This window comes from Cygnus olor, chromosome 6 (genome assembly GCF_009769625.2).
Source record: "Cygnus olor isolate bCygOlo1 chromosome 6, bCygOlo1.pri.v2, whole genome shotgun sequence".
Taxonomy (NCBI): domain Eukaryota; kingdom Metazoa; phylum Chordata; class Aves; order Anseriformes; family Anatidae; genus Cygnus; species Cygnus olor.
Genome location: NC_049174.1, coordinates 40,435,905 through 40,460,326, shown reverse-complemented (window position 1 = coordinate 40,460,326; position 24,422 = coordinate 40,435,905). Strand labels below are relative to the sequence as shown.

The 24,422-nt window shown below is 37.0% G+C and overlaps 1 protein-coding gene across 1 annotated transcript in view; it reads left to right on the top strand.

Annotated features, from left to right (window-relative positions):
* The window catches only part of BAZ2B (bromodomain adjacent to zinc finger domain 2B), a 144,135-nt gene that overhangs the window by 71,100 nt on the left and 48,613 nt on the right, over positions 1-24,422 (top strand). The window contains exons 2-7 of the mRNA XM_040562594.1: positions 933-1,088; positions 12,659-12,820; positions 13,887-14,080; positions 19,269-19,478; positions 20,197-20,595; positions 22,736-23,345. Coding sequence (XP_040418528.1) covers positions 933-1,088; positions 12,659-12,820; positions 13,887-14,080; positions 19,269-19,478; positions 20,197-20,595; positions 22,736-23,345 — 1,731 coding nt within the window. The remainder of the gene's footprint in view (positions 1-932; positions 1,089-12,658; positions 12,821-13,886; positions 14,081-19,268; positions 19,479-20,196; positions 20,596-22,735; positions 23,346-24,422) is intronic.

Genomic DNA, 24,422 nt, shown 5'->3' with positions numbered 1-24,422 from the left:
TGTAACTTGATTTAGGCAATTCATGGCACAAGTAAAAGCATCACTCTATATGAGAACTCCGCCGGGGGGGGGAAGCTAGCAATTTACAGGACTTGTTATATTTATAATATTCCACCATAACAACTAGGCCATTCCCCAAGTTGAAATACTTTATATGGACTTGTCTGCATTATGAGTTCTTAAAAGCTCTCTAGGGGAGCAGCAAGAGCAGTGCTACTCCGCAAGGAGGGGCAGGCTGGGAGCTGAAGGTGGCACGGACAGCGCCTTCCCTGAGCAGGGAACAGTTCCACAGGATCTGAAGGCAGGGTGGAGTAGCGTGCTGGTCATAGGATCTAGATAAAATAAAGGAATTGGTTGGGCCTAGGATCTCTCTGGTAATCTGGTCAGGAGTAGCAGAAGATAGGGGCTGATATAGGACTGGAGGGAAGCTACAACACGTAACAAGGGATCTAGCCATGAAGTGTGGGTACAGACCAGGTTGCAGAGAGGCCTATATGACCTGACTCAGGTGAGGGCTGAAGGTGCAGGCCTGAACCCAAATGAAACTTCTGGGCAGAGGGTGTGGGATGATTGTCTTAGGTGAGGCTCCTTGGGGCAATTAAGGCTTGTTAGTGCCCCTAAGGCCCTGACAAGGCTACTGGTGGGCATTGGAGAGAGCAGTTAATGTCATAGGTTCCATTGTGCAGCATTCAAGTTCAAATGTTACGTTGCTCTCAACAGAAGTACCTGATTCCCTTACTGCTGCAGTTACGCTGGATTCCCCTGATAACTGAGTGCTCTTCATGTGGTGTAGCTCTCACCTGAAGGTCTCCCAGGAAACTGCTGGAGTCAAGTGCAGTTCCTGCAACATGGTCAGCACAGGCAATCCTGTAGGCCCCCTTGTGATTTCATTTCCTGCTGCAGAAAGTAGATGTTTTTCTTCTCTTTTACAGATATGGAGTCTGGAGAGCGGTTAACGTCCTCGTCAATCTCATCTAGTGCAGCTACTTCATCTCCAGTGTCTTCTACACCTTCTGTTCCTTCTGCAGTTTCCAAGGGTGGCCTTACCACTGGAGCTGCATCACTGAGTTCCACAATCAACACATGCGGTAAGAATAACTCAAGTATATATTGCAATGTGATTTTAGTGTTTGCAAATACTTGGAATTATTAATACATGGTCAAATATAATAAGGTTTCACAGATGCATCACAATAAAATGTTCATTTTTTGGTTATTTTTAGGATGGAAATTCATATCTGTATATATTTTGCATAGTGCTTATGTGTTAAAGGATTAAAATGATTTATGCATTTTAAATGTGAAAGAACTTTACAGTTTGCAGAACTGCCTCAGTAGTGGGGATTGTTTTACAAATTGATTTAGCAGACTTGCTGCCACTTTTCAGGTTCAGATATAAACTTCTTGAGTATGCATCATGTTCTCAGCATTCAAGCCTAGCCCCTACTCTGTTTTTATATCTGGAGAAATAGTTTCTTCTAATGGAAGTTGTGATGGAAAAGCTGAACTTCAAAATTCCATAGTCTTACATAAACTTGACTAGTCAAACATCTTGGATTGAATCGGAAATTGATATGGAAGATTTCTCCGTGCAAGCATATAATTTTTGTAAATTAAACTCTCCTTTCAACTGCTGAATCATGTAAGTTATCAACAAAGCAAGAAATGGTGAATTAACTAGCTCATCGTTACTGTTTCTTTCTTCTTTTTGGGGAGTGAATTTTAAATATATACACATATAAATATAAAACCTTGAAATATGCTGGAGTAACCTTTTATTGCAGTGTAATCTCCGTGGCAAAGCATGAAGAGTCCTAACTCACCATGCATTCTGGCAACTGACAGGGTACGCAATCAAGTTTATAACAGAGGCTACTTAAAAGACTTGATTATTGCAAAGAAAATTAGTAGAAGAAATTGGAATAAAAAGGGACCCTTCTATTCTAATGCACAGATTAAGATGCCTTTAACCTTCTCTTAGAAGGAATAGTTGATCGTTCTGAAATGATTATTAAATGTGAAAAAAAAAGATTTTTAAAAGCTAACATACTTTGATTATCAGAATGAGACTGATGGACATACTCATATTTTTATATAAATAACATAAGATCACAGAAGTGGATAACAGTTTGGAAACAGACTAGGATACTAATGTATCTTGTCTACAGAATATCCTATACAGTCAGAAGAGTTTTGACTTAATGAAATTACCGTTCTAGTATGGATCATTTGTGAGAAAACAACGTTTGGCTGGTTGACAGCATGAACACTTCTGCAAAATTTCTCTAGAACAATGCATACCTTTTCAGAGTGTATGCAACAGTAACCACAGTGTACTGTTGTGTCAGGTAGAGCAATGAATATACTCCTAAATAAAACTGATGGGAGGTACTGAAAGTAAACTACATTCCAGCTTCTTTTTAGGAATACAAAATGTCCTTGAGAGAATATGTACAAAAGATCAGATGCAGCAGGCAAGGGTTTAATCATTTAAAAAAAGCTAAAGGAAAGAACTCATGAATACAGATAGTTGCTATCAGTTTCCTTAATTATGGAAATAAATGAAACTCTTTTTTTTTTTTTAGGTTGAGGCTAAAATGAAAAGGCTACCTAAGCAAAGGGCTAACTGAGTTTTCTAGTGAAGACAAAAACTGACAGCCTAGTATCATTACTACATTTTTCACCTTCTTTCAGATGAGTTTTATTTTGTTCATCTTGTTTAACTATAAATCCTCTATATGCACAGCACTACAGAAGACACACAATTAGATGTTGTAATACCTACAAAGTAAATACAGCGAGGAGAGGTAATTGAGCCTCATAAATCTTCACTTTGGGATTGTATGTTTATAGTCATATGTAAATTAACTTGTAGTACATTCTGAGAACTACCACAGAGAACCGTTTCTAATGGCACATGCTACTGAACACAATGTGTCTTCTCAAGGTGAGTTTGTAGTGGACTACTGAAAATTAAAAACATTGTTATTCTGGATCAATTTTAGCTTAACCATCTTTTCTGGCTGGTTTTATAGTAATTAAAATAAATAGATGAAGCATAATTCCAGGTACACACATCTGGTTTCTAGTTGTCTTCTTTACGAAGTTGCAGATGAACACACTTAGGCTGTAGAGGACACTCAGAATTTACTGGTTATACTACACCAGCGCAGAAGGGTTTCTCAGCTTGGAGAATACGTTCTTGCTCACTCTACTTCAGGAACCCAAGTTTGTTCTGAACAGTAGTGGATTACCATGAACTTAAGTCCCAGTTGAAAATCTTTTGTTCTAATTTTTAAAAGAGTCAGTATTACTTAAGATAAAAAATGAATAGGTATATTTCCTAGTGTTAGCAGCTTCGGAAGAGTACAAGTCAATAGCCCTTTCTTACATGAGTAAGTGTTATCATGATGTAGTGTTTTATCTTTATGAGGTGTGATTATAGCAGCATGTAAAACTGTTTAAAGCTGAACAGTTTGGTCTTAGCATTTTGATATTTTCAGAGCTGAATGGTTCTTTAGGGTTACCTCAAGTATTTAAGAGTTTTACAATTCTCTTTCATCTGATGCTTGCTATTAAGACTATACAGGTTAATGGTTAGTTTTGATTGTTGTTCCCAACCATGAGGTTGGGATCTATTTCTTTCAATGTTGTTTCTAATAAATTTCAGCGTAGTGTTTTTTGGATGCTGGAGGCTGAAGGTGACTGTTGTATTTGAGCATCTAAATCATTTAATTTTAAAACAACATTAAGCACATGGTAGTTCTTACGGCACTCCCATTGAGGCTTTTAATGTGTGATTGATACTTTTTAAAATATGGCTTAGTAGGTTGGTACTCTTTTGTATGTTGTTTATAAATTTCACTCTTTCAAGTTTACAAGTTTATCTGCAGTGTTTGTGCCTGAATTCTGTATTGGCTTTGTCAGTGGAGTAGTTTTGTTGGTCCGTTTTGAAAATTTCATTTTTTTTTCTCAGAAAATTAGTTTGACTAGTTTCTTTTTTGCTTGTGATTTATGAAGACAAGTTAAAGGTGGAGTCCTTGCAGTTGCATTCATGTTTTTTATCTGTGTAGTTGTTTCCTTGTGAGCGTAGTCAGAAGCTATTAAAATGATACAACCCCCACTGCCTCCCCCTCTTTGAGTGGGTCTTTTAAAGAGATAGCCAGTGCTTTGCTTTCATTTAAAATAGCAGATATTTTGGACATTTCTCTGGTCTGATGAAGGCTTTTTAAATTATTATTATTTTGAGATTGGACGATTGTTACTGTGTATACATATAAACCATTTTCCAGCCTCTTCCATGTTTTCAAGTTTTACACTGCGGGACGTTCACCAGTACTATGAAATTATGTATGTCCTCCAAACGGAATGCTTGGAGGATCTAGAGTTTGGTGTTGGAAAGCATGTAGAAGACAAACTTTGATAGCACTGTAATGATTAATAAACAACACAAGGTGAAAACAAATTAATTTCTGTCACTCTAAGTAGTTCTCTAGATTTGTGGTATAAGTTGGAGTGCCCTTGGCATGGTTAGAAATACCAAATTATTTTTTTTATTTCTACTGGTTGATGCATTGATGCTTTATATTTTTAGGCATTAGTTAAGTGTTTATACCTTTTTGAGGTTTGAATACCTCAATATATTGTACCGTGAAGTTCATTTATATTAACAAAGGCATTCACAGTTATCATTCCTTGTTACTAAGAGACCAGCATTGTTGAAATGGATATTGCCCTTTGGAGTAGTGCTTTCAATCATTTATCTTTGTAGTGGCTAGTAAAATTTCAAAAACTGTGATCAAAAAAATTTAACCTATTTTGAAGAAAGTCACGAATGTTAAGGAGTGCAATTCAATGTTAAACTTCAGGATGCAGAATGTGTCTATAGTAGGTTAGTAACTTGAAGGAAAAAAAAACTAGAATTCATTGCTGGACAGACTGATGTTCTATGAAATAGAGAAGTGTCATTACAATCTGGTTTATTGTTACAAGCAAACAATTGTTTTATTTCTTCTGTATTTCTGAATGCATATTTAGACATTGATGGCCTCTGTTTTCTGGACACATCAGATGTTGGCTTCGGTAGCACGCAGTGCTGTATTTTTTTTAAGGCCATACCTGTAATGCTTTTTTGTGTATAGTATAGTATAAAGCCATCTAATTTTTTATGTGTGATAAGGATGATGAACTTCACAAGCTGATGGCATGTGCTCATTGTTTACATTTTGAAATTTACAAGTTTATCACATTGGCATGATGGTAGAACGGGTTTTCTAGAATGAATTTGTTTCTTTGTGAAACGGGCTATTAAAATTAGATAAAATTTCTTTACCATGAGTGTAATTACACACTGGAACAGACTTCCTAGCATGGCGATTGGTGCTCTATGCCTGTCCATGTTCAAGAGGCATTTGGTTAATTCCCTCACAATATGCTGTAAGTTTTGGTTAGCCCTGAAGTGGTCAGGCAATTGGACTCAATCTTTATAGATTCATTCCAACTGAACAGTTGTGTTCTAAAACTGGTTACTAGAGGGTATTGACTTGGATCAGAACCTGCTTTAGAAGTTTTAAAATAAAGATGGTGGTAGGACCTGGTGGCACAAAGGAAAATTCCAGGGCTTCTGGCGGGAGGTCTGAAGGAAAAGTACAAAAATTTCTGAAATGATCTTTTCAAAAAACGTGTTACAGTCACCATGTAAAAAACAAGTCTTGGAACGTACTCCCTATACTGTCACATGTTATCTAGGAGCAAAATAATAACACACGCTGCCCTCCCCCAGTGAACAGTGCCTAGGGAGTAGAGGTTATTGTCTGCCCCTCTTCAAGAAATGTGCTTTCTGGAAACTTTGTGCTATTTTGCTGCTAGGGCAAATGGGTAAATTTTTAATCATAGAACAGAATGTCTTGGATTGGTAGGGACCTCAAAGATCATCTAGTTCCAACCCCCCTGCCAGAAGAAGGCATGCCACACACTAGATCGCGTTGCTCAGGGCCTCATCCAACCTGGCCTTGAACACCTCCAGGGATGGGGTATCCACAACCTCTCTGGGCAACCTGTTCCAGTGCCTCACCACCCTGTGAGTGAAGAATTTCCTCCTAACCTCTAATCTAAATCTCCCCTCTTTTTGTTTAAAACCATTCCCCCTCGTCCTGTCGTTATCTGATTGATCAAAGAGTAGCTCTCCATCTTTTTTGTAAGTCCCCCTTTGCAGTGAGGTCACCCTGAAGCCTTCATTTCTTTAGGCCGAACAGCCCCAGCTCTCTCAGCCTTTCTTCGAAGGAGAAGTGCTCCAGCCCTCCGAGCATCTTTGTGGCCTCCTCTGGACCTGCTCTAACAGCCCCACACCCTTCTGGTGCTGGGTCCCCAGAGCTGGATGCAGGACTCCAGCTGGGGCCTCACGAGGGCAGAGCAGAGGGGCACAATCCCCTCCCTCCCCTGCTGCCCACCGCTCTGGTGATGCAGCTCAGGACACAGTTGGTCTCTGGGCTGCAGGCGCGCACTGCTGGCTCGTGTCGAGCTTTTTGTCCCCCAGGACCCCCAAGGCCTTCTCTGCAGGGCTGCTCTCAGGGAGTTCTTCTAGTCTGTACTCACGTCTGGGGTTGCCCTGGCCCATGTACAGCACCCTGAATCGGACTTGTTGAACCTCATTAGGTTCACATGGGTCCACTTATCAAGTTTGTCCGGGTCCCTTTGGATGGCATCCCTTCCTTCTATTGTATGAACCGCACCGCTCAGCTTGGTGTCATCTGCAAATTTGCTGAGGGTGCACTCGATCTTACTATGTCATTGGACGTTTAAGGTCCTTACATTGAGACCCTTTTTATGTATATTGGAGGTAATCTTATTCACATAGTAAAACAAAGAGAAGTTCAAGCTGCTTAGGCTGTAGCAAGTGATAGCACTCTGTTGGTGATTCGATAGGCTAATTAAAATCCTGCAGAGAAGTACAGTAAATGGGCCTTACTGGAACTTCAGACTCCATAGCTAGAGTGCTTCTAGCAGTTGCTACTTGTTTATTTGGAACTATGTACAGTATATGCATATCTGTAGACATAGATCACTTTAAAATTCAGCTTGGAAGGGACTTCAGCAGGTCATCTAGTCTGTCCTCTAAACCAAAGAAAGGTCAGCTCTAAGGTTGATGTTTTTGATGTATTGGTGATCTAATACATTATGCAGTATTTTAAATTAAGTCTGTAGAGCACTGAGTTGAGGGGTATTAACTTCTCATGCTCTGTTCCTGTAGTCCAACATGCTGCTGGCTGATTTTCAGCTTGGTGTCTAGCAAAACCCATTGGGTCTTTCTGTAGAGCTACTTCCCAACCAGTTAGTTTGCAGCCTGTATTATTCCAAGGAATTGTTCCTTCCTATGTGCAAGACTTTGCTTTTGTCCTTACTGAGTTTTGTATGGTTCTTGCCAGTCCATTCTGCCAATGTATCCAGGTCCCCCTGAATGACAGCCCTGTCTTCAAGTGGGTTGATTTGTCCCACCCAGTTTGGTGCCTTCCCCAAACCTAATGAGAAAGCACCCAGTTCGTTCTTCCAGGTCATTGATAAAGTTAAACAGGATAGATGCCAGGATAAAACACTTGAGTACGCCACTTAAAAAGTTGTTTAAAAATGTCGCTCTTTATAGACTTTTCATACAATGTTATTGAAATCAAATTAGGTGAAATATATCCTACAAAAAGCAGTTTTCTGAAAAGGGTATTTTGCTTTAAGGCAGAGCTTTAAGACTTTCAGTAGGCAGTCAAGAAAAGAATAGTCTTGCCAAAATGGAGGGCACATACATGGAAGCTTGTAATTTTAAACAGACTGGTAAAATCAGACAGCATAACTTCTGGTAGAAGTCAGACAAATGTTTCCTGTTTGATCGTGTGATTGCAAGTTAGTATTCTAAGTGTTATAAATGGAGTTGAAAGAATAAATAGTGTCAGATTAGAATTCACTTCTGTGGGAAAAGAATTAGGAGAAAATGTACATTTGCCATTTAAAACTAATTTTTTGCATCCTCTTCGGAAATTGAGCTATGTTTAATTCAATGCAAGTAATCTACAACTGTAGCTAAAAATGTGAAATGTAATGCTCATACAGTATAAAAGCAGTTTCACAACTTCTACAAGGCAAAGCAAATGGCTTCCCTAGAAATTCTATTTTTCATGCTTGATACAGGTAGAAACTGTATCTAAAAGCACATTAGAATGGATAATTTTCTCGTGATAAGTAAAGTTTCTGTAAATTGTTTTTTTAAAGTTGGCTTACATAGATTTCATTTTAAACCTCAAAAATGACTAGAGTTATTAGGATTTTTGAATTGAATTTTATAATTTCTAAAATGTGCACAATGCATCTGTTATTTTGTGTACTTCATTATTAGCTTGTATACTGTAGGCCCCTGAAGCAGATTTCATGTCTATTAAGGATAGGTACATCGTATAGTTCTGCTAATAAAATGATCTCCCTCCATTTCTAACCCTGTTATGTTAAAGGAACAGACTCTTTCCCACTGCTAACAGAATTTGCTGTGGCAAATACAATGCCACTTTTTCATTTTTACTTACAGACCTTTTATTAGAGATGCGAAAGTTTTCAGATACTTTGTGTGGAGAAATAGAACAACAGTGCTAGAAGATACAATACGTGAAATTTAACGATAGCTTTTAAAATTAAAAAAAAAATTCTAATGATTGAGGTTGGACTTCACATGATGTTGCATCTGTTTTGATAGTGCAATTTCAAGTGTTGTTTTTTCCCCTCAGGATATATATTCAGAACAGCTGGGGAACAGCCGTGTAACCTGTCCACTGTGTCGAGTGCCTTGCCAGTGGTCAGCCACCCAGTCTTTGGCCTGCATACAGCCAGCTCAGGGTATTCAGAGTTTGGTGGCTTGGGAATACTTGGTACACCCACAGTCTTAGCAGCACATCCCCAGCTAGCACCTTTTCCAGGTAAACATTGTTGCAAAGAATATCAAACTAGAGAAGAAGGCTAACTGTCCTCATCCACTAAGCAAACTTTGTAGAAGACTTCAGACTGTGGGCTTTATTTAAGTCCTAGGCAACACTGATGAGAAGAAGAAAATACGTTGTTGTATATTGGCTGAGTTTCTCAGGAAGGATGTTCTCACAATGGTCTTCTAAGAACCATTTGAATCCAAGTAGTGTGATCTTTTTTTTCTTTCCATCACAATGCAGCATCCTTGATCATTACCTGTTGCGTTGATTGCATAATGACAATATTTGAAAGTACTCAGCCAATAACAAGATAGACTTGTTTTCCTCTGTAAACATGCTTTTTGTCTGTTACACTTAATGGCAGAAGTTGTATCCAAACCTGAAAAAGGAAATTGAATTTGACTTCTTTTTGTGAGCTCTGTCAATGTTTTCTTCTCCGCACCCCCAGTTTACATTGGTATTGTGCTTTGATAGGGAGTTGAGTTTAACTTTTGAAAACAGGGTGGTTTAAGGCCAGAAGCATTGGTGTGGAAGTGTGCCTGCCTGGACTGATCCTGCTGAAATATGTGGTCTTAACTTGTATGCCATCCTGCCTCAGCGTGAATGTTCTGCTCTTGGGATGCTGTAGCTCAGGGAGGGTGCTGTATTACGGATTATTCCTTGGATAAAGGGATATTTTTCCTCTGTAAAAGTATTGTATACTTTTTAAATCGTATGTCTGAGAACCAAGCTTTCAATGTATATAGGTTCTGTAGAACATTCTCCAAAGTACATAGTAAGTCAAGATGCTTTCTTAAATTACTTTTCTGTAGCTTCAAGGAGAGAAATTCCTACCAGGAAGTGAGGTTCCTAGAGAGACCTCTGCTGTTCCTGTGGTCCCTCCCAATCTCCCCCTTCAGTAGAATTTGGAGAAGTGTGAGGTCAGGGACTGGCAAAAGCCTAAAGCAAATACAGCAAAGAGTTCTGCTAGTATTTTAAAATTTATTTTCATGTAAGCCACAGACTTCTTCTTCGGTTACAAATGTGACATGAGATACTATGTGTATAACCTGAAAAAGCCAAAAGCCTCTGAAGGAGTGGTAAATTAGCTTCAAAAAGCTGATACAGTACTGATACATTTGTAACGTTTTCATTGTGAGATTTTTTTAATTATTTTTTTCTTACATTAAAAGTCTGTTCAATTGTACCAGCTATCCTGTGTTAGTGCAGTAAAGTAACAGACACTCATTCTTTAATTTTTTTTTTTCCTAAGGGGTGGTAAATACCCGTAGCTTCCCTGTGACTTCATTCCATTTTGCAAGAGCTTTTTCCACTGAGTAAATTGTATTTTTTTTTTTCTGAAGTAGGAATAAAAGCTCTCTCTGCATATGACCCTAAACAATTATCTGTCTTTCTGTGATGTTTTTAAGAGTTTCAGTTGACAATTGAGAGACTCAAGTCATGCTTTTTTCAAATTTATATATCTGGTTAAATCGGTGTAGGGGATAAAAAAGAATCATAGGATTTTGGTTTGCCATCTCATTGAAAGGCAGTCTTTTCCATAGATTTTAATACAATAAACAGCTAATATAGGTAGTTACGTCAGGCAGTCTAGTTGTACGTAGCTGTTATAACCTTGCTGTAGACTGTTAACTGAATTTGGTAGCAGTTGGTCTGCATGCACTATTGTGTGTGTGTGTGTACATATATATATTATATATATATGTACACGTATATACATATATATATATATTCCAGTGTCCATTAATTTTTGATTCTTGGTTAGCATGTTCTAGGGCAATGATTCTGTAAGTTTGTGTGACCACTCAGTTCACAATCTTCAGTTTCCAAATTTAAGGTAATGGAGCAGTGCTAAGTTTTCTGCAGACCAGTTATAGCCTGCTTATCATGACTATGAATAAAGTTTTGGAGTTGTTGATCTAGGGTGCCCAGTCTTCTGTTTTCATTGCTGGTGTTGTAGCCATATTTATTTATTCATTTATTTTTTAGTGATTAGAAAATTTCAGTGTCCATTGATACTGTCAGGTTAAAGTTTAATAGCATTTTATATATTCACAAAATACTGGTGCTGAATACTTACAAATACAAAAAAATGAATACTAAGTTACTAAATACTAATACTAAAATACTACAGAAAATGTTCTTCATTTTATGTATTCATAAGGGTCTTAATTACTGTGTGTAACATCCTTACACTTCTATAGGTATTGCTCACTTTCTTTACTTTCTTGGTGCTCTTTTTTTATATTACAATAAAATAAACGTCTTAACGCATTGGACTAAATCTTGCTCCACTATGTGGTGCAAGTCTTTTAATCAAATTTGTAACGTCTATGCATAAATTAACAATTTCTATACTTTTGACAGTTGTCATCCTCATGGTGTACAGAACTCAATACTTTTGTGCCTTCTCAGCTGTTTATGCAGAAATTATGCAAAGCTGCTTCTGTAGTGATTTTTTCTTTCCTTCAGAAAGATTTGGACAGGCAGTTATTTAATTATGCTTGCGTTTTGTTTTATTGTTAACCAATATTCTGTTGTTTATTACAAAATGTTGTTTTAGCTATTGCAGCAATTACTATAAAATAAGACTCTGACATATAAAAAAAATTCCTTTAAGCAAATCTGTACACTCCTTTTGGGCTCCAATTTAAAGCACAGGAACCCATGTTTCTGTGTCAAGAGCCACGCAGGAGATACTTACCTCTTAAATGGCTGATTATTTTTTTTACACGGAATGGCTATAGTCAGTTTGGTCTTGTGGAATTTCAGAAACCTGCAAAAAGGGCTAGATAAGTATTCTAAATAGTTGTTGCGGTATTAAGGAACTTAAAAAAAGTTGTAGGGTCTGTAGCAACTCACTTAAAAGTTCATTTTGCTGGAAAACAAAAGTAAGTAATGATTTAAGATAAAAATTTTAAACAACAGAAACACCAAAACATTAGAGCATTGAATTTTTATTTTTAAATATTTCTCACTCAACAAGATGAATTTATTTTATGAGCAGCATGTCACAAAGTGGCCTCATTGCTACTGGTGAAAAAATAAATAGGGACATCAGAGAAAAAACGAACAGTTGGCTGTTTTCAAATCGAAGGGTATAACCTTTAAGAGTGACTATAAAGCTCCAGTAGAGTACCTAGAATTTTTGAGATTAAATAAGTAATTTCTTGGGGAACTGTTTCAGATCTATGGTTGTGGTTTTGTGTGGTGTGTTTGCTGTTGTTGTTGTTGGGGTTTTTTTTGAGACCCCAGAGCATTCAAGGACTGAGATTGCAGTGGTGACTTTAAATCTGTTCTGGTTTTTTTTCATAGTTCTGATTTAGGAAGGTTAGTGAGGTGATAATGAATATTCAGTAACAGCCTGTGAATGTTATTCTCTTTATAAGACTAGCATTTTCATGTTGTTGTGATCACTCTCGTGTACCTTTCTGTTATGTATTTGTTATCAGAATGCATATAAGCAACACTGAATCAAAATCTTTATCAGAGTGACTTAAATGATTTACAGCCAGAATTGCCACAGGAAATTCATGTGATTTAACATGTTTGGTGTTTTCTTAAGTGTTCTATTTTCTTTTTACTCTTCATCACAATTTAGTAAATCTGTTCTAAACTATGTACTGGAACATTCTTACAGAAATACTTAAGTATATCATTGGAAAAGCTGAACTTTGTTTTTCATTTGCTTTGTGGTGCAGAATGGTGGCGGACAGCAGATACACACTCTCGTTCTGGGGCAGCTTTCTTCCCACCGCTCTTGGGAATTCCACCATTGTTTGCACCACCTGCCCAAAATCACGATTCTACTCCATTCCACTCAAGAGCTACAGGAAAAAATAGTCGGGGCAGTACAGAAAAAGGTAATGGCTAAAGCTGTACAGTGAATGAATGTATTAAACTCGTGCATGTGCAGAAAGGTGTGGAATTTGAGCTCTAATTCGTATTGTTCTTCCCATTCCTTAAAAGTTCTCTGTGAAGTTATTCTGTCAGCAAAGTGTGTAACATACAAGTATGGGTTTTCAATAACAAAAATGCCCTTGCTAATACTATTTTTTACCCTTCTACCTTTGAGAATTTATCTGGGACTGAATACTGGGGAAGATTTTTTTTTTCTTTTGATGTTTATGGGTTTATTTGTGAGCCTGTACTTCCATACTGAATACAGTTCTGCATATAAAAAGCAGATAGCAAGGTAGTTGTGTGCAGGAAGATATGGAGGAAGAGGGATAGGGCTATGATCTCTGTAAAACCAGCCCGTTAACATCAGAACATTTTTTTTACAATTCAAGCTAGTATTTTATGTAGTGGTACTTAATGTCTTTTGAAGATACAACATGCATTTGTTTGAGGCACAAGCAGCTTTTTTGTTATAGTTTTAGTAGCTTTTAGGACCTGATAGGTGTTTCAAAATCAATCTGATAATAGTTGTGGGATTGCAGAGCAACAAGTTCACGTGGTTATAGGGGTATTTTCTTAGAAAACACTTCTTTGGCTTATTGTGGTTTTCTTTGGAGTTCCGATATTTCAAAATCTGAAGCAGATTGTTCTGTGAGATACTTACTGGATTGTATGTGTTTTTGTACCTTTTTTTTGGAGAATCTTGTTTCTCTGTCCCTGATTAAACTCTAGGATAGCTTGGATTTCAGATCTTTTATTTTTTTTTTTTAACCTTACAGCATTAGATTTGTTTGCCCTTCAGGTGATGGGTGGTCTGCATGTGTTTGTTCAAGTAAGTCCATGAGCAATTCAAAGTGATTCTTAGATGGCAAAACTGAGATTATGATAGGAGTTAACTGTGAGTAGTCTAGTGTCATGTTAAGGGTTTATTGAAGCTAGGTTAGTGTGACTGGGGCATCACAAAGAAAGGGCATGCTATTTTAGTGTTTGTTTTTTTTAAGTGTCACTTTGTAAAATCTGTCATTTAAGGTATAAATGGATCACTGAATGGGAACAGTACCACTGCAGTATGTGGTATCAGCACATCTGTACTATCCACTAGCATTGCAGCATCTGCAGGACAAGTGAAAACTATAACCTCAGGAGCAGGGGGTCGCAAATACAACCAGGAACAAAGCAAAGCTCAGCTTTTGGACACCAGAGCTGACAAAATCAAAGATAAGGTAAATATGCATAAACAACTTAAGATTCAACTGAAAAAATTGAGATGGTAAGTGTTCAGATTTGTGCAAACAGTTGCCTTTTTAAGTGTTTTATGTCAATACAAAATGTTTTGTTGCTTGTTTTTTGTTTTTTTTTAGTTTTAAACTTTGTACATGTTTATGAACTATTAGCACTAACTTCATTAGATAACATCTATACTTTTTAACATTTTCATTTATGCAATTATAAAATCCAAGTATATTTTAAACACAAATATTCAAGAACAAACATACTATAAAATATATATTAATGATATATAATTTATGTTAATTATATATATATATATATATATATATATATATATATATATAATCACGATATATATTGACATTATATATTAGCATTGGTGGACAAAAGGCTTGACATAAGCGAGCAGTGTGCATGTGCAGCCCAGAAGGCCAACTGCATCCTGGGCTGCATCAAAAGAGGTGTGACCAGCAGGTCAGGGGAGGTGATTGTCCCACTCTGCTCTGCCCTTGTGAGGCCCCACCTGGAGTATGATCTGTTAGAGCAAGTCCAGAGGAGGGCTACAAAGATGATCAAGGGGCTGGAGCACTTCTCCTTCGAAGAAAGGCTGAGAGATCTGGGGCTGTTCAGCCTAAAGAAATGAAGGCTCCGGTGTGACTTCATTGAGACCTTTCAGTACTTAAAGGGGACTTACAAAAAAGATGGAGGGCTACTCTTTGCTCAATCAGATAACGACAGGACGAGGGGGAATGGTTTTAAACTAAAAGAGTGGAGATTTAGATTAGAGGTTAGGAGGAAATTCTTCACTTAGAGGGTGGTGGTGAGGCACTGGAACAGGTTGCCCAGAGAGGTTGTGGATGCCTCATCCCTGGAGGTGTTCAAGGCCAGGTTGGATGAGGCCCTGAGCAACCTCATCTTGTGTGTGGCATGCCTTCTTCTGGCAGGGGGGTTGGAACTAGATGATCTTTGAGGTCCCTTTTTCTATGATTCTGTAGAATATTATAATCAAGCTACAACATATAAATATATAGAATTATATTTTCATGTAGTGTAAATCAGAAGAACAAAGTAATATAATTGACTGTGATTCAGCAAAGAGCTTGTGCAGCCATCTGATATTGAAGACATGAGTAGTTTCATAGAGTTAAACTACACGTTCTTAAAGTTCTTTGCTCCTCTTGAAACCAAAATTACTAAATTACTTACTGTCCCATTTCCCGTGTTTTTACTTGGGAAAGCAACTGCTGTTGCATTAGAAACTAAGGAATTCTAGATTAAAATAAATCTTGATTATTTTTTTTTTTGGGTGAGAAAGTTGACCCTGTTGCTTCCTTTCTCTTGCTGCATTATGTTCAGCTACAAGATCTGGGTGTTCTTAGGTTTTGGCATTTTCAATGGACTGGTGTTTGCATGTATCTACATTTAAAAAAAAAAAAGCTGTTAAAAATAGCGCTAATATTATTAATTGTATTTGTTTAGTGATAGAGCTTTTAATATACTAAAATTAGGGAAATGATTGACATACTAAAGAACATTTTCCCTCATACCTTACTCATTTTTTAAACCATCAGCAACTTTTGAAGGTATTAAGATAGAGGAATTTGACCTTTTCCTCTCTTAAATATTAGACATATCTCTTTCCTTTTTGAAATTCTTTCATTGTGGATATCTGTGCAAAATGTAAGCTTTATTTCTACAGTTCGGAAGTAAAGCTTTTTTCCAGATAATGTCTGTGGATATATCTGTATATGTAAATGACATGTCTGACTGATACTGCAGTTAGGCAGAATGCTGGATAAAATTCTCTCTTAATACCTCCAAATAATTTCTCAAAAGGTTATATTGTAAGTAAATAAATAAGAAAACTGTTCTCTGTTTGGCTGTTTGCCCTATTCAGAAAACTGAGCTGGTTAAGTTAGTTACTTGTTAACATGAGTATCATTGAAAGTTTCACCTTTTTTTTTTTTTTTCCTCAAATTTCAGTCAGGATGTTTGTCAGCATTATTTTCTTCTCCTTTGTATTATCTTTTGTCTGTAAGTATGAATTTTCTTCCTTTTCTGTGAAACACTTAGATGTGGTTGGTGTTTGTCAATGGAGTTATTTGAACAAACTTTCCAATCAAAACATACAGAATGCTATAGAAGAGAAGTGGATCAGAAGATTTGATTTAATTTTTTTTTTTGTTTCAGTATGTTAGAAAGTGAAGGGATGAAAGACACGGACTCCTGATGGCTCTTGAACAGGAGACGTTTATTGCCATTTTTCACTACTACATATACTTCCCCGTAGCCCCATGCGCTGTCCATGAGCACGAATCTGTCATACAGTTGATTAGAGACCCTCAGACACGCGCCTCGAGCCAGCCAGCAATTGGCCACTGCCCAAAGCTCATCTTTAACACTGTAGCCAATTTACTTTATCTTGACCTTGCTCAAGTTTTTGTTTCTACCGCTTGTTTCCTCATTATCTCTAATTCAGGGACGTGTGAAACAGCGCAAAGCCACCTGCGAATTCCTTTCCCACAAGTAAGAATCCACAGGTGGAACTGAGTCTCTAAAGCAGGGGAAAAGTAGTCCGTAGAAAGACAATATTTTGTGCTGCCATTTCTGTAGAGAGATGTTTTGCTCTTAAATGTGAAGGTGTAACATCATTTACCTCTTTTTTCTATTTTCTACTCTCTATAGGAGATTTTATTGTGTAGCTTATTTTGAAAGACTTTTAGTTCCTTATACTTTTGTGTGTTCTTTTCTTTAAGGCTTCTTCAGGGTTTTAATTTTTAATGTTCCTCTGATTTCTTTGATCTTGTCTGTAGTTGTAATTTTCTTTCGGGGTTGTCAGCATGTCAGTTTTCTGGGATAATATGTCTTAAGTTTCATCCTAATGTATACTGGTTCTCTTGTTCCCTAAAGTTGCAAATTACTTCAAGGCTTAAGGTAGTTCATAAAACGTATGTGCACTCGTCAGAGAAAACCCATTTTCTTTGGGTTAGATCAGACCGCCTTCTGTCTGGGTAGTGGGTTGTTTCACAGTCTGTGGCTTTGCCCACGCTGAACGTGACCATAAAGTCACTAGCAAGTGACTTTATGTCTCTTGCTAGTCTCCCACTCTAATCTGTGCTGGTGGTGTGTGGGCCTTTTCGTACTGTGGTGTCCAGAACTGCACACAGTACTCGAGGTGAGGCCGCACCAACGCAGAGTAGAGCGGGACAGTAACTTCCCTTGACCGACTAGCAATGCTGTGCTTGATGCACCCCAAATACGGTTGGCCCTCCTGGCTGCCAGGACACACTGCTGGCTCATATTCAGCTTGGTATCAACCATAACCCCCAGATCTCTCTCTGCGGGGGATGAAGGGCAAAAACTAGGATAGGATCCTATTTATGTAGCTCCAGGATGCATTGTTACTTTTATTACTTCAGATCATGATTTGTTCTTTATTTAATGACCTTCATGAAAAAATACTCTGCATCTGTGAAAAATATTAAACAGAAAGATACTTAAATATGATGTCAAGGAGGTCAGCAACAAAACATTTAGGACCTACTGTAGACAGGTACAGTTTTTTAGAACTGCTTTTTTGTCTGCATACATTCAGATCACAGTCCCTTACGTGAAATACCAGCTGACACTTTTCTGAATTGAGCAGTGAAACAGTAAATCCAAATAAATATACTTAAATTTTTAAGATATCTCAACAACAAACCAATGCATGTGGTGTTATGCATAAGGCATGTTTAGAGAAGTTTTACTGTGTTCATCATAAGAATCAATAAAGAAAATGTAGTTTAAAAGAACATACAGATACCAGCCAATTGACAAGTAACTGAGACTCAATCCACTTAGAGCTTCTACATTGCATGGATGTTTCGCGATGTAAATTCAGTCCCACTTAAAAGAAGTTTATGTTCTTCTACTAATATAATTGAATTCCTTCTTAACAAGACAAAGATTATTGACATAACATTGCTTTCTTTTTAGTACCTTGATTTATTATACACAAACCATGAACAAAATAGGTAACTATTTTTTTGGCATTAACTGTGCCAAGAGGTTTATTTTTTTCTTAACAAACCATTTATTTTTAAAGCAGTTTCTCTGATGTTCCCATTTGTATTGAATTACTGCATCTTTTTTTAACCTCTATGCACCATTTTTTCTGTCCATCTATCTTCCTTTTGACTGTTTTTACAATTTCTGTTAGTGACTTCATGTGCCCTGTTCAGATGCTACATAGGCAGCAGAAGCAGAATGTTAATATCTGTAATTTTGTTTCATGTGATTCTCTACCTTCCAGCATCTTTCTGCCAGCTCTACTTTAAATGCACCCTGATGCAGTAATACATACTTTAATGTCTCTCTCACATATCTACCATTATAACACTCAAGTCTCAATGAAGCTCCTTCACATACGTTTATAAAATGTATTTCTTTTAATTAGCTTCTTTAAAAAGCTAATTTTCCCCATATCTTGCATTTTCAAATCTGGTCTTACAGTGTAAACATCTCAGAGGTTAGTTTGTTTTTTTCCGACGTTGCTTCTCCATTCTTCTGTTTCTTCATTCGCTTTCCTGCTCTGGTCAGCAAATTGATTCTTTCCAAGAAGAATTTAAATATGACATTGTCAGAGTATTTCAGCAGGTTTTGGTCCTTTTTCTAGAAGCAATTCCCAGAAGCAATTTGATTGTATTCAGTCGCCAAAAACTTATACCGCTGAATAACACATACTGTGAAATTACAAATAATGTAGTTTAAATGAATATGCTTCTTAAATATATTGGTGAAATTAATACATGTTATTCTTTGTGTGTTATTTTTGCCAAAAATCTTTAGGTTTTTGAATTTTTGGAAGCAATATATTCTGTGGATGTTTTCTAGACCTGAATTCCAGACCAGTTTTCTAGGCTCTAATTCGATTTCTTGCTTTGAAATGTAGGTTGCCAGCTACAGTCCTGCCAGTGTGCCCCAAAAAACGTTTTGGCAGGACCTTGTGACCTGTGTAGTTTTCATCACCTTGTGAAATGCTTCTTAGTTTCTTGCTAAGGCTACCTTAGTTGTGTTCGAGGATTGCAGGCCCCTTTACTCCAAAGTCTTAGTGTTTTTTGTTTTGAAGATTATGCATACTAGAAGGTGATTCAACAGATTAAAGCTGAACCATTAATAGAGCATTCATCTTCCTGTTAGAAGCCCAGAAAAAAAGCAGTGGAAAGCTCCAGTAATAGCGACAGTGATTCAGGCTCTTCTTCAGACACATCAAGTGAAGGCATAAGTAGTAGCGACTCTGATGATCTAGAGGAGGATGAAGAAGAGGAGGAGGAGGACCAGAGTGCTGAAGAAAGTGAAGATGATGAATCTGATTCTGAAAATGAAGCACATCACAAACCCAAGAACAAGGTATGACATCTCACTCTGATGTTTGCAGTTTTGTCACTGAAAGCTGTTGGTAAAAAAAAGATACAATGTTTGTACCATAGAATAATTATTTAACATTTACAAATATTAGGAATGCTGGGTTTGGTTTGGTTTACGGGTTTTCTGTTTTTTTGTTTTGTTTTGTTTTGTGGTTTTTTTTTTTCACTTTCCCTTTTTTTGGTATCTTTTTCTTGTTCCTGAGGGGCTAGAGGGTAACAAGTGGTAGATTGTTTTATTGTCAGGTGGGAAATAAATTCAAAAACAAAAAAAAAAAAAAGCCCCACACTGAACACCAAGAAATGATGTGCTGTGCATTTATAGTGTATTGGAAGTATACCTTTGCCTAAATATTGCATTTTGGCAGGGCAGTTGCCTTTTTCCTAGTAGGATAGTTACTTTTCCTGATAACCAATAGAAGAGAAAGATTTGAATCTACTAGGAATCCTGTTAGGTTTACAGTTGACAATACATTTTAAAATGATCACGTCTTAGTACTCTTTCTCTACTATTAGCATTGTATTCATATGCTGAAGCTATCTTGGAAAGAAAAAAAGCCTAAATATGTAACAAGATTTTTTAAAATTTATTTTTCATCTTCAGCAAAGAAGAGTATAATTATTCTTCGAGGATGGATGATGTAATTTTTTTTCAGCATCTTTAACTGATGTAATATGAACAGTCATAAATGTATGTTTTGCAGGTGCTAATGCATAGTGGTGTAACAGATATGAAAACTGATGGACAAAAAACACTTGAAAAGTCCCAAGAAAAAAGAACACACCAGCAGATACCTCTCGTGTCTGATTCCCAGACTCACTCATCGTTCCAGTCCCAGCAGAAGCAGCCTCAGGTTTTGTCACAGCAGCTTCCATTTATTTTCCAAAGCTCTCAGGCAAAGGAGGAATCTGTGAACAAACACACTAGCGTAATACAGTCTACAGGATTGGTTCCCAATGTCAAACCTTTGTCTTTGGTACATCAAGCCAAAAAGGAAACCTATTTAAAACTCCTAGTTCCGTCCTCTGATCTACTCAAAGCAGGGAATAAGAATACCTCTGAAGACTCTATCCCTTTGACCAGCGATATACGATCAAAACGAGTGAGTGAAAAAACACTGTTCTTCTAACTATTTGTAACCTGTACTGTCTGCTTAACAAGTTGTTATCAAGACTTAATAGTGTGTTATCAAACTTTCAATATAATGTTAAAATATAATTTAAAGTGGTCTGCAGTTTGTTGTTAAATTTGAACCTTTTCTTTGAAGGTCACCTAGTAACTTTGGTATCATACTATTGTAAATACAATAAGCCCTGTAGTACTTGGACACAAAGGATAACTAAAAATGTAACTGCATTTGGAAGGGCTTCAGTGTGGTGGTTTATGAAGGTTATAAACTACTCTGTTTAGATGCTGACAAAGAAAGGAAAGGACTTTTTGTGCACCTCTTAAAGAAATTTGAGCAACTAAAATCAACACCAAAATGAGAAAAATACTCCTGAGAAATCTTATGGGCTTGGACGTTTTAGCTTTGCTTCTCATAGTTTTAATCAAAATGCTAGTTTAATACTTTCAATATCTAGTCATATAAGCAAGACTATTCTTTGTTTCAAGTTGGTTATTTTTAAGTCAAAGTAATTAAAGCTACCTTTTAAAATCGTGTTTTAAAACCAGAGAGCTGGAATCCTCAAAAATGTCAATTTACTTTTTTTTTTTCCTCTTAGACAGGGGGTGTTCATGGATTGGTAGCTATTAACACTCAGTATGGCCTTTGCAATAAAATTTTTACTTCCTTTTTCCTTTCAGGGTTCTACAATATGTTTACACATATCTAACTTAACAGTACTGTAACTTACTCGTTGTAGATTATGTACTTTTTTTATTGTTGATTAAGGCAGAATTGTTTTTGTTGACTTGTGATGACTTTTCATAATTTCTGGTCTGTTTATTTGTAATGGAGATTGGAAGAGAAAAATGTAACATTTTAAAAATGTTGAAGCTGGATATATATATATATATATATATGTATAAATATGTTTATGAAGATGTTTCTTTTTTTTTTTTTTTAAATACCTGATTATAAGTAGTGTAGCTGAAAAGTAGAATAAAGTCTGATTCACAGCTAGCTCACCATTTAAGGATTTTGAAGTTCTAACACAATTTTTATTCCTAGTCTGGAAAAGAAACACTACTTCTTTCAATTCCCAGTTGCTTCTTAACATTTAAATAAGCTAATCATTTAACTAGAAGTTGTAAATAAATTATAATTATGACAACACGTGTCTTTGCCATCGGAAGAGGCTTCTGTTGTCAAATTTAGGTTGAGAGTCTTTGGGAGGTGGTCCATTATCCGTTTAGTGTTTTGATTTCTTTGTTTTTTTACTGGAAACAAGCACTATGTAAATATTTTTATAGGGTTTTGTTTGATATTCAGTTTTAAATGGTAGTGACTTCAAGAATGTATTGTATTTGACTTAATATTTAAAAATTGATTTTAGATGCACCATATTAATTCTTCTTTTTTAATCAAGGAAGATGAATTTTCTTTATCCTTGGAATAGTCTTGAGACAAGAGCTTTATATGTATTTCTGAAGCACTAATGACTACTATGTCATTTTAAGTTTTATCTGAAGAAATATAAAGTACTGGTTTTTCAGAGATTAAAGCTTAGCGTATCACAGTGCTTTTGAGTAATAACATTTTTCTGATGATTTTCTGGATAAAACATTTCTGTGCCAAGAGTCCTCTTGTTTTTTTCTAGTTTTATAGCCATTAGTATGTTTGTATTTACTGTGTGCTTTAAAATAGACAAATTACTAAAGATAGTTTAAATTCAGTAATGAAATTTAGTATACTGAAATGAGTAAAAAGTGTGTTTATCTTTATGTAGGTACATAAAGGTAATCTATTTTTCTTTTTTTTTTAAGATCATGCTTAATTTCTTCATGAAAACTGTTGTCCAGAGCAATGCAGCAATCTTCCCTGCATTATTTAGATCAGCTTTGTTTTGTGTTCAGTTCATCTTTTCTTACTTGATTTACACTGAAAATCCCAGGATTTAAAGACTTAACTTGTAGCTACTCATCTCTTCTGTTGTCACTAGCACCTACTTTTGACCTACTAAAAATAGCTTTTCTGAAAGCACATTTTAAAGATTTAATAGAGTTCATCTGGCTGAAAAAAAAAAAAAAAAAAAAAAAGAAAATCCAGATTTTATTCCTCTGTCTTCTTATTTCTTTAGGAACAATATAAACAGACATTCCCAGCAGCACATCTAAAGAAACAAGAATCATCTAAGAACCTGAAGAAGGTTATTGCAGCTTTGTCAAGCTCCAAACCAACATCTAGTTCACCAGCTCATCAAAAACTCACATCTTTGGAAAACAACCATTCTAATCCATTCCTGACAAATGCACTTTTAGGTAATCACCAACCCAATGGAGTTATTCAGAGCGTCATCCAGGAGGCTCCTCTTGCACTTACTACGAAACCGAAATCCCAGACCAAGATCAATGAAAGTGTAGCCATTTCTAGCAGTACCCCCTTTTCTTTGCCAGTGAACTTGAGTGCATGTGGGAAAAAACCAACTGGTAACCGGACACCTGTTATGCCGTCTACCTCTCCTGTGTTACCTGGTTCAGGAAAAGACAAAGCAGTCAGCAATAATGCAGTAAATGCAGTAAAAACACAACACCGCCTTCATTCTCCAAAACTGGTGGTGGAGCAGTTCAGAGGGGTAGACTCAGATGCCCCCAGCAGTAAGGACTCTGACGACTCAAATGATGATGATGATGACGATGAAGATGAAGATGAGGATGATGAAGATGATGATTCTGATGATAGCCAATCAGGTGGTTTAATCTTTTTAATAGGAAAAACAGAAACTTTTTTTTGTGTGTGTTGAAAACATGCATTATGCCCACTGTATTTTAAAATGAAGGAAACGTTGAGGCAGCATGGCCCACCCAGTGTCTTCAGGATACCACGGAAAGTAGCGCATGCCTCCAAGTCCTTCCTTACGTTATATCCAAAACCATGTTTTGAGTATTCTGATACTTGATCACATGACAGGTATACTCTCAGCTGCCTAGTAAAGGGGGTCTGAGGGCCTTCTGGAAAGGCTGTTGAAGACCTGACATCCAGATAAATCACCCAGCCTACAGTTCATGTACTGTTTGGATGGCAGTGTGCTCAGAAGAGGGTTGGAGACAGTAGGCTGTTAACGGTTAATTATTCTGTTAGGCAGAGCCCATTTGCAGAGCAGGCTTCCCCATCCGGAGAGAAAGTAAGGCAAATTGCTTTCAAGTTTTCAAGACTGGCAAGAAAAACGTATTTCTAGGCTTCATTCAGGAGCATGGTAGTGAGTGAGCAAGATTACAGGAAGGTACCAGGACAGTTGTAAAGGCTGCAATGTTCACAGATATCTTTCAGGTTGCTTTTTTAAGTCTTTGAATCAGTTCAGAAAGGCTAGACCTGTTTTGAAGACTTGATTATATTCCCAGCTACTCCCTCCCCCTGTGAGCCCATGTCCCTTGTGTTCAGCTCCACCTTTGTTATTCTCTCTCCTCCTTTTATCCACATACCCTATACTAATCCTTTTTTTGTCTTCAGAACTATAGCCAGTCTTCCATTCCTTATCCTGTCTACCCTTTACCCTATCTCTAACTCTTCCTTTTTCCAGATTGTGACACCTCCAGTTCTGACATCTTTCCCTCCACCCAGTTCCACCATTTGCTTCTTCCTCTTTATGCTAGATTTCACAGCCTGTGAAGTGCCATTCATGTGCAAGTGCTCAGCCACTGCCAGGCTCACAGAGGAGTCTTACTTAGCTGTAGCCATAGTAAACAATCTCTTCACAGAATCATAGAATGGCTCAGGTTGGAAGGGACCTTAAAGATCATCTAGTTCCGACACTCCTGCCCCCCTCT